Source organism: Centruroides sculpturatus, unplaced genomic scaffold (assembly GCF_000671375.1).
Source record: "Centruroides sculpturatus isolate CEXI.00-Female unplaced genomic scaffold, Cexi_2.0 scaffold62, whole genome shotgun sequence".
Lineage (NCBI taxonomy): Eukaryota > Metazoa > Arthropoda > Arachnida > Scorpiones > Buthidae > Centruroides > Centruroides sculpturatus.
The window spans coordinates 672,696-687,277 of NW_019384388.1; the positions used below are offsets into that span (position 1 = coordinate 672,696).

At 37.7% G+C, this 14,582-nt stretch overlaps 1 protein-coding gene across 1 annotated transcript; it reads right to left on the bottom strand.

Moving 5' to 3' along the window:
* Positions 1-63: 63 nt before the first annotated feature.
* Positions 64-10,704, bottom strand: LOC111618152 (myocyte-specific enhancer factor 2C-like). Its single transcript, XM_023359612.1, has 9 exons — positions 10,519-10,704; positions 3,722-3,948; positions 3,283-3,486; positions 3,043-3,207; positions 2,820-2,973; positions 2,557-2,732; positions 2,382-2,487; positions 2,192-2,306; positions 64-2,111 (listed from the first exon to the last, which is right to left on the bottom strand). Exons 2-9 carry the CDS (start codon positions 3,773-3,775, stop codon positions 1,835-1,837), a joined length of 1,251 nt encoding a protein of 416 aa, XP_023215380.1. The 5' UTR covers positions 3,776-3,948; positions 10,519-10,704; the 3' UTR covers positions 64-1,834.
* Positions 10,705-14,582: the final 3,878 nt, after the last annotated feature.

Sequence of the window (14,582 nt, forward strand, 5' to 3'; positions counted from 1 at the left end):
TAGTAAATAATTTATTTGTAAATTTCATTACAAAAGTGTATTGTTCTTAAAACAAGAAACAAATTTTGTTTGTTTGTTTATTATTTATTTTTTTCACAGGCAGATAAAAATACACAACCTAAGCATGATGTAGTGCCAACAACAATGAATGGCAAACAGTTTTGTAACGAGACTCTCTTCCATTAAAATTATGACAATCTCTATGGGCGGGTCGCACCCGAGTACACGAAGCTGGTTGACTAGCACAGGCTCCATATGAAAGACACGTTACCGAACAATGGGCCATCGATAACCGGTGTTTGTATCAACATTTTTTTTTTTTTACAATGCCATTCCCACCCGCGAGGTTTGGCACTTTGGCAGCACGTTATGGCAACATAAAATATGGCACTATGCAGAGGGGGTGCGAAAGCTGTGCTTTTTTTTAATTGTCTTTTTACATTAAATATGATAATTAAAGAAATTAAAAACTTTTAAAATGAACTAGGTTCACAAAATTATAAATATTTTAAAATTTTACATTGCTAGTATTCACACGATGCACGAAGACGGCCGGTCGGTATTTACACAAAAATAACAGATCGGTAAATAAAAAGTCTAAATACGAAGCAAGTTGTCGGCCTTCACAGTCAACCAGCTGTATTTTAAAATCTGCTATAAAGTCGTCTGCATTGTCAACGGCAGTTCAACAGTGACAACATTTTTTTTCTGGCAGTTTTGACTGTACATTGGAAGATTACATATTACTGACCAGAAAGGGTCAAAAATACTACACAAACATAAAAAGAGTTTGATGGGATTTTAATTAATTGGTGAGGGAGATATCACCATAACTTTTCATATTACTACCATCACAAACAGCAACCATCAACACAATGATCAATTTTTTTTTAATCTTCTATATTCCAACAGGCAATAAATCTGCAATGTCAGAACAGTAACCAGCCACGTAGTGACTCACATGCACGGAACAAATCGAGAACTATATATTTTGGTGCAGGATGTAATTTTCAACAATATAGGAAGAAATTTGTAAAAGGAAGCTTTTTAAGTACTTCAACAAAGCAGCTCGTTTCTCTGCCAGAGAAACAACTAACTATAATAATAGATAACTCATGGTGCAAAGCTTGGACACTATTGTTCTTTTTTTTTTGTCTCTCCACACAGGGAATGTAACTAATGAAAATAGAAATTTTCAAATAGTGCTAGCTCTATCATGCCTTTTATATAAACGAGGCCATGTTTGGTGTCTAACATCTATTTCATAGAAAACATTTTGCCCAATAAATATCCAAACTGTCAGAACTTACGTCATCATAATAGAACTTTGGTATAAAATCTCTATATTTCTCACTATACCCAATATCACTAATATTAGGATCTGTTTCTTCTGGTAGTTGGGGAGACCACTCATGATTTGATTGAAATAAAGGTGCCCTACAAGAATACACCATCTTTTCAGTCTGCACGTTCTATCACAGTAGCTTTTGGGTGAAGACGGATTTTTTTTAAACAGAGACTGATCTAACATTGTTGACCTTACGGTTTTTCTCGGCTGTTGTGTGCGAACTGTATGTAGGACAGTCCTAAAAACCTTTTCTGTGTAACAGAAGGCGTAATGTTTTCGGAGTGAGCAGTACCGTTTATGGTACAGACGTACACGATTTTATGTTACATTTACCAAATAACTCAAGTCTGATAACCTTGTTTAAAGTGCACAGTGCACGTTTTAGAAAAAAAGGCCAAAGGGGGTGGTCATTGTGAACTGTGAGCTGTGAGCTATGACTACATAAAGGGTACAGGAAGACCATCCTTATACCGATGACGAGATTCACTACGTTGCCCAGCTGTCTGCAGTCAGACGGACCCTCTTGGTGATGGGTCCGTCGTATTCTGGCACGACACTGGGATCCGGAGACGACGAAGTGGAAGGAATAAGCGGATGCCCGGGCGAGAGGTGACCCGTCACGGAGGGTGGTCGCTGGAGCGCAGAACCGTCTCTCGACGGCGAAATGGGTTCACTTTTAATTTTAACAGAAAGCGGCGACGACGGAGGAGGAGTATTAACCGACATATGAGGCAAAACACCAGAAGTAAGTGTTGCACTGGGGCTAAAATCATAATAATAATAAATTATAATAACCAATATAAAAATAAATATTTGTTACCCACTGATTTATGGCAATCTTACCTGCCTTGACTCATGCCTGTAGGTACACTCGATAAAGGATTTTGTGTCGACCAACCGTGTAACAAATTTGGAGAGTTAAATCCTAAACTTAAGTCAGTATTTAACTGGAAATCATCTACAAAATATACAAAAGTAAACAAATGAAATATTTCTGTGAAGAAAAAGATTTGTTATAATAATAACTACTCACTTGTAAAACTAGATGTGAGTGTGGACGGATAACTTGTCACACTAGGAAGAGGGGTGGTCACGGAAACCACTGGAGTACCAAGGGAAATGTTGGAATTTCGAGATATCTGCATAGCAAATAAACATAAATAAGAATTCCAAAAATTTATTATTCATCAGATAAAGATTTTTCTTACAAGGCCAGCAGTTGCCTGATGAGAATTCGGGATGACCACTCGAAGATTCGGTCTTGTCCCATTGCCCGTCGGTGAAGAATTTTGTTTATCGTGTTTGTTCCCAAGTTCCGGAGAACTCGGTGAAACAGGTCTATGGTAACCATTTGCAGTCGTCCCATTGATGTCGAGTAACGTTCCTTTTAAAAGAAGGTTTAAAAATTGGATCATGTGACAAATTTCACTTTACAAAGTGAAATCGTATTTTCAAATATCAATAAAATTACCCGAAGAGCTAGGACGAGGACTAACGCTAGTGTGCGAGGGCATTTGAGGCGACGAGTGTAATAGCCCATGATCTGGAGAATTATAAGTGGTACTATTCACAGATGCATTAATTGATAACGGTGATAATCCTTGACTAATCACCGGAGGTGGGACCTAAAAATAAAATTATATATTAAAATTTTGGCAATTTATATAAATTCAGAATTTAAAAAACCTACTTACTCTGTTACCATTTAGTTGAATATTTCTTTGCATTAAAAGTTCAAATTCTTCATTAATTTTGTTATATTTTGCTTCTGTACGAGGAGTGAGGACATACTGGTCTTGTTCCGGCTCAGGACTTTCACAACCGTTGGATGAATTTTTATGTTCCTTTTTGCTAAGTGCCTACAAAATTAGAATTTAAAATTTTAAATTCTAGTCTCGAGCGATTCCCACAAGTAGTCGTCGCAGTTGACTAACCTCGACAATGTCACTATTTGTTCTACTTTCGTGGGGTTCATTATATTCTGTGTATTTCAATAAAACCTTGTCCATGTCTGTACTTGCATATTGAAATAACTTGTTAGTACTGTTGAAGATAATGAGAGCAATTTCGCAGTCACACAACACACTGAGTTCGTATGCCTTCTTCATCAATCCAAATTTCCGCTTTGTAAAAGTCACCTAATTTAAGTTTGAAAATTTAAAGCAGTTAAAATAGTAATTTATTCTTTTAAGTTGAGTTTCTAAAAAAGTTTTTAAAACATCCATATTTTTTGATATAGAGATAAGGTAAATCGATACCCCCGACTCCGACGTTATCTCGTTACAACACCAAAACGAAAATATTACATTTACGCAATCTAGCAATACGGACATTATACCAAAGCCCACGACAATTGCCCAAACTCGTACCTACCTGTCGATTTCGCTCGTCGGTGATTCGGGATATTTGGATCTTTTTCCTACCCATGCTGGATGGTGGTAGACAACAAGGCACAGAACTCTGTTTTTGTAGACTCACAATATGAAGGGACTGTTGATAGTTGACGTTAAAAGGAACAGAAGCTGTTTTCAAAGTTAACGCCAGCTTGTGGTCATGTGAACGAGTGTGGCTCTGCTGGCCCTAGAAGGAAGGATTCGGATCTGAAATTGTAGATCTACGTCAAAACTCTTAACCTCTAGTTCGGCATTACGTAATTAAAATCAATCATTTAAAATAAGTATCGATTTCTTTCCCTCCAGACCCCACCCAGAAATGATTAGATTTACATATGTATTTTTTTCTCTCCCTCTTTAACGAATGACATTCCAAGAGAGGAGAAATGAATCCACCTTCCGACAATTTCTACCAGAGGTGAAATCAAACTTTATTCATTTCACTTAGGGGTAGCAACAAACTGGCTTAGCAGCACACCAGCATCCCCACTTAAAAAAAAAACTAAATATTTTTATCCTCCCAGATTGAAAAAAAGCAAATTATCTATCTAGGTTATTCACATTATTAGTGATTCATAATTAATTACAGTTATATATATATATAAAAGATAGCTATCACAAGAAATTATCACCAGATAGGCCAATCCAAGAGATAAATCTCACCATTCAAATAAACAGATGGAAATTTTTATTGAGGGAGGGTGGAGAAAGGAAAGGGGAAACCCCCTATCTAAGATAACAGGCTTTCCTCAGAGCTGGATGGAGACTAACAGGAAACACGGGATCTGATATCCTCCATATGTTTAATCCCAACACGTTCGCTCAGAGCGGAGCAAAACTCGCAACGCATAACCCCCCCCCGCACGAGTCTCGCTCGACCGGGAAGTAAGGCGAACGAGAAAACCGAGGCGCAAGGTCAAGGAACCGAAGTCGGGTTAACAAACTCGAGCCTTACTAGGTCAGTGTATTACCTAGTATTCGAGTGGCCTCCGGCCTTTCTCTCGACTCCACACTTTCTCGTCGTAGAGAGAGAGAGAGAACGGCGGCCTCCCTCTCTCTCTGTAGCACGTGTCGCTATCTGGTTATCGAGGTTCAAAGACACGCGCAATCTGTCCCGAAAACTGGGAAAAAAACGAACCGGGTTAGGACGTTCAACTCCCATGGTCGCCCCCTTATTGCTAATGCGCCGTCCGGGAAGAGAGCGACGCATAGGCTGATGCCATACGCGAGGTATTGTGATGACCCGCTGAAAATAGCTCGGAATAAAGAAACACCAAAAATAGCAGCCTACCTCAATTCGCCGCAGGAACGATATGACTTAAGTCTAAACATCTCTTTGGTACACCGGGCATGTACACATGCGCCATGAGCGTCTCTGACGTCGGGCATCCGATGACCAATCGTGTACAGTCACTTAAGCCAGCTCTCGTCGGACGCTGAAAAGGGCAATGTCGCGCGAGGGAGCTCGATCGGCCATTCTATCTACTACCGAACCCGTCCACCTCGACCCGTAATTGTTGCGTAACGCTCGGTAAGCGGGCCTCCGACGTCGCCCCCTCCCGACCCTTCGGAATTCGGTGGCCGAGCGAAATTACGAGAGCCGGAACGAAAAAAAAAAGACGGAACGGTGCACCCCGACGGGGGAGATCTCCCCCCAGAACGACGTCGGGCACCGCCAAGGTCAAGACGGGTAAATAACAGGGAGGGTGACGAGATAAAACCTCTGACAAATAAGTTTGCAACGGGAAGTGAGATTTCCGGGTGTTTACTCGTATCCTTCGATCCTCGTGCCATACATCAATCCGGCGATGGCCATCCCGCTCTCGAGACGAGCCACACGCGGACGTCCCCCCCCCCCGACGCGTGGTGGATAATTTCTGCAAAAATAAAATTTCGGTCATTAACTGGAGAAAAGTATTGAATCTCCAACGTAAACAAGCAAAACGTAAACGCGGGGAGGGGAGGAAAAGTTTCGGCCCTCTGGGAAAATGGCGGTGCGTAGTTGAGAAAAAGATTGCGTAAATCGAAGGGGGCGTCGGAACGTTTTAATGGGTTCGATAATTTGCGTAACGAACTAAACAAAGGCAGAGGCAACGCGCGTCGATCCGACAATACGCGCGCCATATGGTGCGGCAGCGCCTGCGACGCGGTGTTCTTCGGCGAACTCGTGTTTCGAAGGATGAGGTTCAGTTTCCTTATTTGGAAGCAAGACAGAGTTCTATCACCATCTTCTGGCAGCTCGCCTAACATCTGTTGCTCTGGAGTGATGGAGGGGGACGAGAGAAGCTGGAGAAAGAGCAGCCAAGGGGGGAGAGCTCGTCCCTCCTTTCGGGTATCGTGTGTCCCTCCATCGGCAGCCGAGAACCGGAGGAAGTGACGAAGGTCACGTGTCTGGCATCACGCCAACTCGGCTCCTATTTCAGCGCGGCGAACAAAGCCGCACACAGCACGTGCGATCTTTAGACCTCGCCACACCGGGACCGGGACGACACGTCCCGACGACAAAAGCAGCAACGGGCGCGTAAGACGCTCGGAAGTGCGTCGCCACGCGTTGCGGGCGAACGGCTGACATCCGCCAAGACAGAAAAACAAAATCTCTCTCGTGTTTTGCCGTAAGAACGTTCGTTTTCGGAAGGTCGCGTCGGAGAGGCGCTTGGACGACTTCCAAACGATGCGGAAACAGGATCCGGCCGCACGCAACCCGGCACACTCCGTCCTGGCAGCATCCCAACTACAACATTGCGCCATTACCGACGGCCGTCCCCTCCGAAGAATGCGCGTCGCGAGCGCCTGCCACGCGCGGAGCGCGCCGGATCGGCCACCGCCGCGCATCGCGGGAGAGCCCGCGGGATCCCCGGACGTCGGGGGCTCTACTAAAATAGCCGGGAGCCGATCGAACGTGGAAAGCCCTCCCGTCGTTTCTCGAATTAGCCCGTTCTAAAGAGAAACCTTCCAAAATTATCAGCTAATCTAAACACGGGGTGCGCTCCAACTGCCGCCACATCCAGCAAAGTGGCGACGATGGCATATCGCTTTATGACACGGACAGAGACGGAGTACGACGGCAGGAGGCCGATCTCGTAGGGGGCCACCCCGCCCACCCCCACACTGGATACTCTCGAGGGGTCCCGTCCCGGCTCTAAGCAGGTAACGTGGAGCGCTTCTAACACCGATCGCGAGCGAAGGGGGAAGCGCGGTCGCGCCGGCGTGCGCGCGCGTGTACACGGGTGGTACAGGTACGTCGAAGTCCTTGACATTTACCGGCGGGATGGGCGATTTTAATAAGACGGATGGGCCGAAGCAGCGGAGCGAGTTAAAAAACCCGAAGATGCATCTCTCGCCGGCGCAGATCTCGAGAGCAGACACACAAAAGTCCCCCCGAGCGTGACGAACGGCAACTAGACCCTGTTGCTATTTTTGGACGGGCGGCCTGGCTCACATCCGCCTAATTTCCGAGTAAAAATCTCAGTAAACGGATAACGAAACGTTTCCTTCGGATTATCTAATCGGCCCCTTAACTAATTTAACTCGTAAAGGATTAGGGGGACGGGAAGACGACCAGAAAGGAAATTCACCAACTTGTTTTCTTTTTTTCCGACTAAAAAACAGAGGGGGCATACCACGCGCGCTGCCAATTACTTCATCCCCACGCACGTAGGCAGCGGCTAATGGCTTTTCTATTCGCCTAACGACCTTCCGCTTCGGCTTTTAAGCTCGAGAAAACCGGAAAAATGTCGAGCGGCAGTTTAAAATTTTCCGATCGAACTGGTTCGTTCGTCTCGACTTCCTCTTCTGGTGATAACTTATATGCCGAACGGGGAGGCACGCGCTACAGGAGTCGCACGCGCGCCTGCCTGCCTTCCTTCTCTCTTTTCTCAGAAATACTACGCACCGCGCGAAAAACAATGAGAGGAACCGAGCCAAGAACTTCACACGTGTGATTCATCAATTAGTCGTTCCAGACAAGATGATTTCTATCCGTCGAGTCGACCCCCGACCGAGTATATTGCCTGAGATCTTTCTTTGAAAAATTACCTTTGCTCGATTTGATTCTGCTGCAGAATCTGTGTAATTTTACATTAGACATCCCTTGCCGATTTTCTGCCATCTGGTGATGTCATCTTAAACTAGACAGATGTGAATGAAGTGCTATTTATACTGTGTGTTCCACCAGATGAGTGGATGAAAGTTAAGAATTTTTCTTTGTTAGACTGGAAGGCTTTACATCCTGACAAAACTTACGGTCTGGCAATTTCTTGTACTCTGTACCAATTGTATAAAAACAATTCCTTTTCTTTATTCGAGAGTTTCCTCCCGGCGTCTCGCTCTCCGCCTAATTTTGACGGCTTCGGCGTAAAATAAATTCTTCTTTCCGGAGAGGAGTCTTGACTTTTGGACGGATGTTGGGAAAGAATTTCTCAGAATCCGGAATTATAAATAAAAGCGAGAACATCAAATTGCTCGAACCTTCGCTTTTCTTCGACCTTTACTTAGATCTCCTTGCCTTCGAATCTCTCCGTTTGTACAAAGAAACTAGATCTGTGCCTGCCTGTTTTTCTTTGTTTCCAACATGCTCTCGGAATGTTTTTTCCACAGACTAATTAAACGTTCGAATCGACTAAAACTTTAATTGCTACAAGTTTATAAATGGTTTTGCAACTTCCTCTCAGTTTTGTTTACCACCTGTTGATAAGGTAAATACCTCACACTATTACATTTTAATTTAAGCTTGTTTCAACATACAATAAATGTATGGTTTCGTAGAAAAGAAAAGAAGTATATGCTCTGGTGTCTACTGTCATTAATTAGTCTTGGTGAAAATGCACTTTTGCGTATATTGTAGTAATAAAACTTATAACAATTTGGATAGTTTAATATAGTTTGTATCGACAACAGGTTAGAATTTTTCAAAAGCTATCTATCCTAGGAAACATTTCATTCAGCAGTAAAGTTATGATCTCTAGAGATGTATTACAACAACCTTCATGCAATTTTCAAATTCTCACAAGCAGTTGATCATTATTAAATGTACACATGAGCCAAGTTTAGAATATTCATAACCTTTAACAAGTCTGCAATGACTTTTGACACTAACTTTAAAAAAGATCAACAAAACTAACCTTTGAATTTCCTGTTCTCATGAACAAAACTGATTTCTAATGAATGTTTTCTATGGAGAAATCAGAAACTTTCTACTTCAATAACTAATATAAAGAGAAGTTTAAAAATTATTAATTTGAAAATTTTACAAATATTCCAATTACCATTTAATACTTCTATATTTAATTAACACTGTAAATGACAATTTTTCTCCCCGATATTGTTTCAAATATCTAAACCATTACCTTCACTTTGTTATACAAATTAAAACTGACACAAGCAGATATTTAATTTATAAATTATTCTGTCAAACAGAAATTGTAATTAAAAATTACAAATTACCGTTTTATATCTTTTTGGACTGTTATTAACGCGTGACAATCTCGGCGTGAGGAAACATTAAGCCGACACGTCAACCTCAACCAGCTTTTTTTTTTTTTTGAGTCGACGCACGTAAAAACCGAAAGATTCGCCCATTTTTATTTAGTTTTGCACGTTGACGACTCAACCTCGAGGATGATAGGAATTATTAAAAAATGTTTGAGTTTACATATTCAAGGATATCAACTTCAGTGTATGTATATATACATATACATACACTGAAGTTGTATCCTTGGAGATGCTTTATATAAATATATAAAGCATACTGCACCAAGCGTGGCTCTGTGAATATGAAGTTTACTCTGGCATACTTTTACTAATTATCATCCTACTTTATATAAATTGGATAGATAACCACTTTACCACAAAGAAAGTACAAGTCAAAATTCTGAAACTTCCCGGCAATAGCCAGTTTTTGGACACTACAAACCGTTTACGTGGTAACTTTACACCTCTGTATTAATGTATACATCAACAGTATATTAATTAGTATACAAATTAATAATTTATTCCTACACAAAAGCCAAATATGTATAGATACGCTTTTAGTTTGAATCTATATAGAAATTACTTTATTCTAAAAAGAATTCACGCCACTTGGAAATTTATAAGCTTGTTGTCCCGTTAATATTCTAGTTTAAATCCAGATAAAAGCAAGGATCTGAATAATGCAAAGCCCCTTTAGGAGGTATCTTGGAAGTTAAGGTATGTGTATACATAATAGAAAAATAACTGGACTCCGTTCCTATTTAATGTACGAAATGGAAAAATGGCAACGAGATATTTCAAGCAAGGCCAACCTATGATTAAAGTTGATGGATATATTTACACAGGTAATTCTAGAATACTAGAAAAATCATTCTAGAATATTAGAAAATGTGGAATTTGCAGGAGGAGGAAGAGAGAGAGGGAAAAAAAGAACTCGTTTGGAGGCGAATTAGCATGATTTGGAAGCGAAATGGTGAGTAAAATCGCGTAGAAAATAACTCAATTTCCTCGATTGAATCGCCTCTCCCCATTACCAACTCCGAACGTAACGCGTAAAATTGATAGATTTTGTTACAAAACATCTTACTGGCTATTGACCAAATCGCAGCAGTCCGACGAGCAATTACGCACTTCTACACAGATTGACGTCACCCACCTAGTATTATCATTTGGAGTGAATCCGTAAGCGGAGGTTTTTTAAACTACCCGAGACGATATATAACGTAGGAAACGTGTCGAATTCGCGTAACGCGGTGTTTATATCTTTCAACGTTAAGCAAAGATATAACAAACGGTACTTTTACTAACCTTCTATTTATGGTAAGTCATAGGCAACATCTACACTTCTCTCAATACTTCGACATACTGAAAATAGTTCCGGCCGACGTGGCGTAGTGCGGTGTGACGCTCCGTAAAGAAAAGTAGCGCCGTCAAACTGTGGTGACTCCGATCTATTTTAAAGTTTCGATCGAGTCCAGGGTTAAGGTTACGGCGGTGTTTGAATGGCGAAGCAACGAATTTGCAAGGTATTATTCCGGAATCAGAAATGGAGTTTAATTCGGGCGGTGACGTCATGAGAGAGGTTCGCCCGCCGGTTTGCGCGTGCCGAGAGCGCATGACGTCACGGGCGATATCAGCTGACTGGAATGGATGTTCTTTCATCCGAAAAAAAAAAGTGGATGAGGAAGATTTCCAAGAGTTTTCACCCCTTAAAAACGTAACTGGATACTAAATAAAACAATTTACGTTATTTTGTTTATCTGTAACGCTTAAGTGGATTAATGTAAGAAGTTTTAGATGTTAGAATATGTCGGGTGTATATACGCACTTATAACAAATAATGTTTATATTATTATTATTTTTAAACAAAAAAAATATATATATATATATATAACTTAAGAAGGGAAGAGAATCATATTCCGNGTAACGCTTAAGTGGATTAATGTAAGAAGTTTTAGATGTTAGAATATGTCGGGTGTATATACGCACTTATAACAAATAATGTTTATATTATTATTATTTTTAAACAAAAAAAATATATATATATATATATAACTTAAGAAGGGAAGAGAATCATATTCCGTATTCAACGTGCGTAATGTAATACACAATACATTTTGACTGGTTATTATACAGTTAATAAACTGTAGCTTATTTTTATACAAAATCTCGCTGTCGTTTCGTTACTTTGTTTATTCTTTCGTCACACCACCCTAAATAGTGTTAGTGTTACGTTGTAGAAAACTGTCGTGCCATCTCGTGTTCCGATTTGGAGTTAAACAACGAAAACAATATATAATTTCATGGTAATTCGATTTAAGAAATAAAAGAAAAATTATATTAAATTCTTAAAATATATTAATTTCGTCAAAAAATAATGCCATTTTGGAAAATATTTTAAACTTTTTTTTTCACATTACTTAAACAATTTATATTAATAATGACAGCATTGTTTATTTTGAAAGTGAAGTTTTAAATATTAAATTTCTTAAACAATAGAAACAAATAAAAGTTTAAAATTTAATTATCTAAATTTAAAAAAGTAATGTTAAAGCTAATTTAATTATTATTTATTATAATATTTTTTTTTAAGACGGAGAATATATTTTTCCGAGATTTTTTTTTTATATAAAAACTTACCTGATTTAAGCATCTTCTAGGAAAACATCATCCAGCAAAATCCACAAACACTTTGAGCTGATTAAACACAACCTCCGTTGACATGACAACCGATCTTACCTACACTTCCATCCACGTCCCGTCATACTCAGCGGCCAATGCCTCCCACGTGACTAGTGAGTTCATTAGTTATTCATTCAATGTTAAAGTTTATTTTAAGGAGTGAAAAACAGCCTAAGGGATTAATACATAGAATTGATTGCTTTTGTGACGTATGCCTGACGTCACTGTGTCATCATTATTGCATTTCCTTTCAGATTTTATAAAATTTTTTAATTAAGAATTATATATAAAGAGAGAATTTTTTAAAATTCTCGCTCCTTATTTTCTATTTAGAAAAAAAAAGAGAGAAGAAATTAATGACGTCGTTACCGATCTTTTTTAATATACTCTCGTGTATAAAAAAGACGGTAAATCAAATTATATTTGAATTTAAAAAATATTTATTTATTTATTTCTAGACCGCGTCGTGACGTAATTAATATCAAAACCGGTTTATTATGAATTTAAAAAAAACTAATATTTAATACAAACGACCGGATAAAAATTTATAAATCTCGCGCAGATTCGTAATTAATTATTATAACTTTAAATACGTCAATGGAATGACGTCAACTTCTGAAAATGACGTCAGGTGTCGTTTTTAATCCATTTCACTTTTGAAATTTTGTGTGTTTATACAGTAGACCCCCTATAACACTGTCGATAATTCCGTTTTATACGAATTCCATGTTGTACGAGTCACTTAGATTTTACAAATACGTGTGCCGGGCTGTGAACGGCTCACGTATTTGTAAAATCTAAGTGACTCGTACAACACGGAATTATCTACCGTGTTATAGGGGTCTACTGTATATAAAATTTCTCGTTTTTTATAAATTTCTATTGGAAAACTTTGCTCCCATTACATTTTGCCATCGAATTTAATCATTTTTCGTAGATGGCCCGTTACGCGGATTAAATTGCATTCGATCGAGTAGGGGAATCACGTGAAAATCATATAGTTAGTATTGAGTTTCAATCATTTATGTAACTTTAAAAATATATATATAAATAATTTAAATTATATTGGCTTAAATAGAGAATCCATCAAGAATAGAAAAAAACATTTATAACAACTCTCCGCACGTGTTTACCGAAATTACAAACGGCATTATAATTTTAATCGATGACGTAACTGAAGTTTTAGTGTTTCTAACTTTTGACGTCAGTACAAATTTTATATAAATATAAAAGATATTTAAACACGCAGAGTATAAATTTATTTCGAACAATATTTGCATATAATTAAATTTATAAGACGTGACGTCTTTATTTTATATATACATATATATATTATTTTTCGTTTTTTCTTTTTTTTACTTTATTTGAATTAACTGCACATTTTCTTATTTCTAAAACGTTTATGATTAAAATTTATCAATTTAAAACTTAAATTGTTATTTCAAGAGAAGCATTCACATATATATATATATATATATAATGAATGGAGTGAATTATTGAACTTTGTATTATCCAATGAAACACAATAAAACGACAATACAATTAATTTTTACATGGTTTGCTTTATGGAGCCACATTATTTCCGTCGTATTTTATGTATATAATAAAATTTTATACGCTGAACAATTTGCTACATTTGTAAACATGTTTTTATGCTCTCAATTTAATTAGTTTTGTTTTGGGATTTCGTTTTTCGAGTGAGATAAATACGCGGAGGAGGAGGGAAAAAAATTTCACCACCTTAAAGATTGAGTAGGCAATGGAAAAATGATAAGTTATACAGCATTTCAAATATTTATTTCACAGCTTTTTGAAATAAATATATTATTTACGCAACAATACAATTTAATTAAAAGTAACATAATATTGCCCTTGCTATATAACTATCACGTAACTCACCTTGATACGCTTCCTACCGTCTTAAGTAGTTACGTATACATCTACACGAATATAGTGAATATCAATTTTCATTATTTATTAATAAAAATATATATCTCTATAATAATTTCGCATGTGATAATTATAAAAATTCAATAAACCGATATAAAAAAAAAATCTCGATTTTATAATATACAAGTTCAAATATTGAACGTTGTGATAAAAATACGTGATTCAGATCCGTTTATTTCATAAAATTATTGATTCTACTACGCACGGTGGATCATTAATGGAGTCACCTTGAAAATACAGATTATAATGTAATTATACAAAGATTTTAGTTTATAAATTTACAACATAATATAACTAGGAATTTTTGAATTAATGTTATATTTTAGATAAAATTTTTCACGTAAATCTTTAAATTTAAACATATTTATTTATTTGCTATGAATGAATCATTAAAAATTTCTTGAAGCTATGGAATTATAGATTTGTTCGAATTTACTTCATGATTAGTGAGAAATTTAAAGAATCCTGCACATTTGTAAAAGAAACACAACTGACTTTAATAGTCATTAATTTACAAATATATTTATGTAATGAAATATATATATAATTTTCATTAACACACAGGAGATGATGAAATATAAAAATTTAATCCAACAGAATATACACTTAGGAAGTAATAAAATAAAAACATGTCTATTGTAAAAATTATCAAAAAAAAAAAGTTTTTTTTCATTTTATTTAAATATTTCATGAAAAAACATTGGAGAATAGGATAAAATGAATTTCATTATAAAACAAAA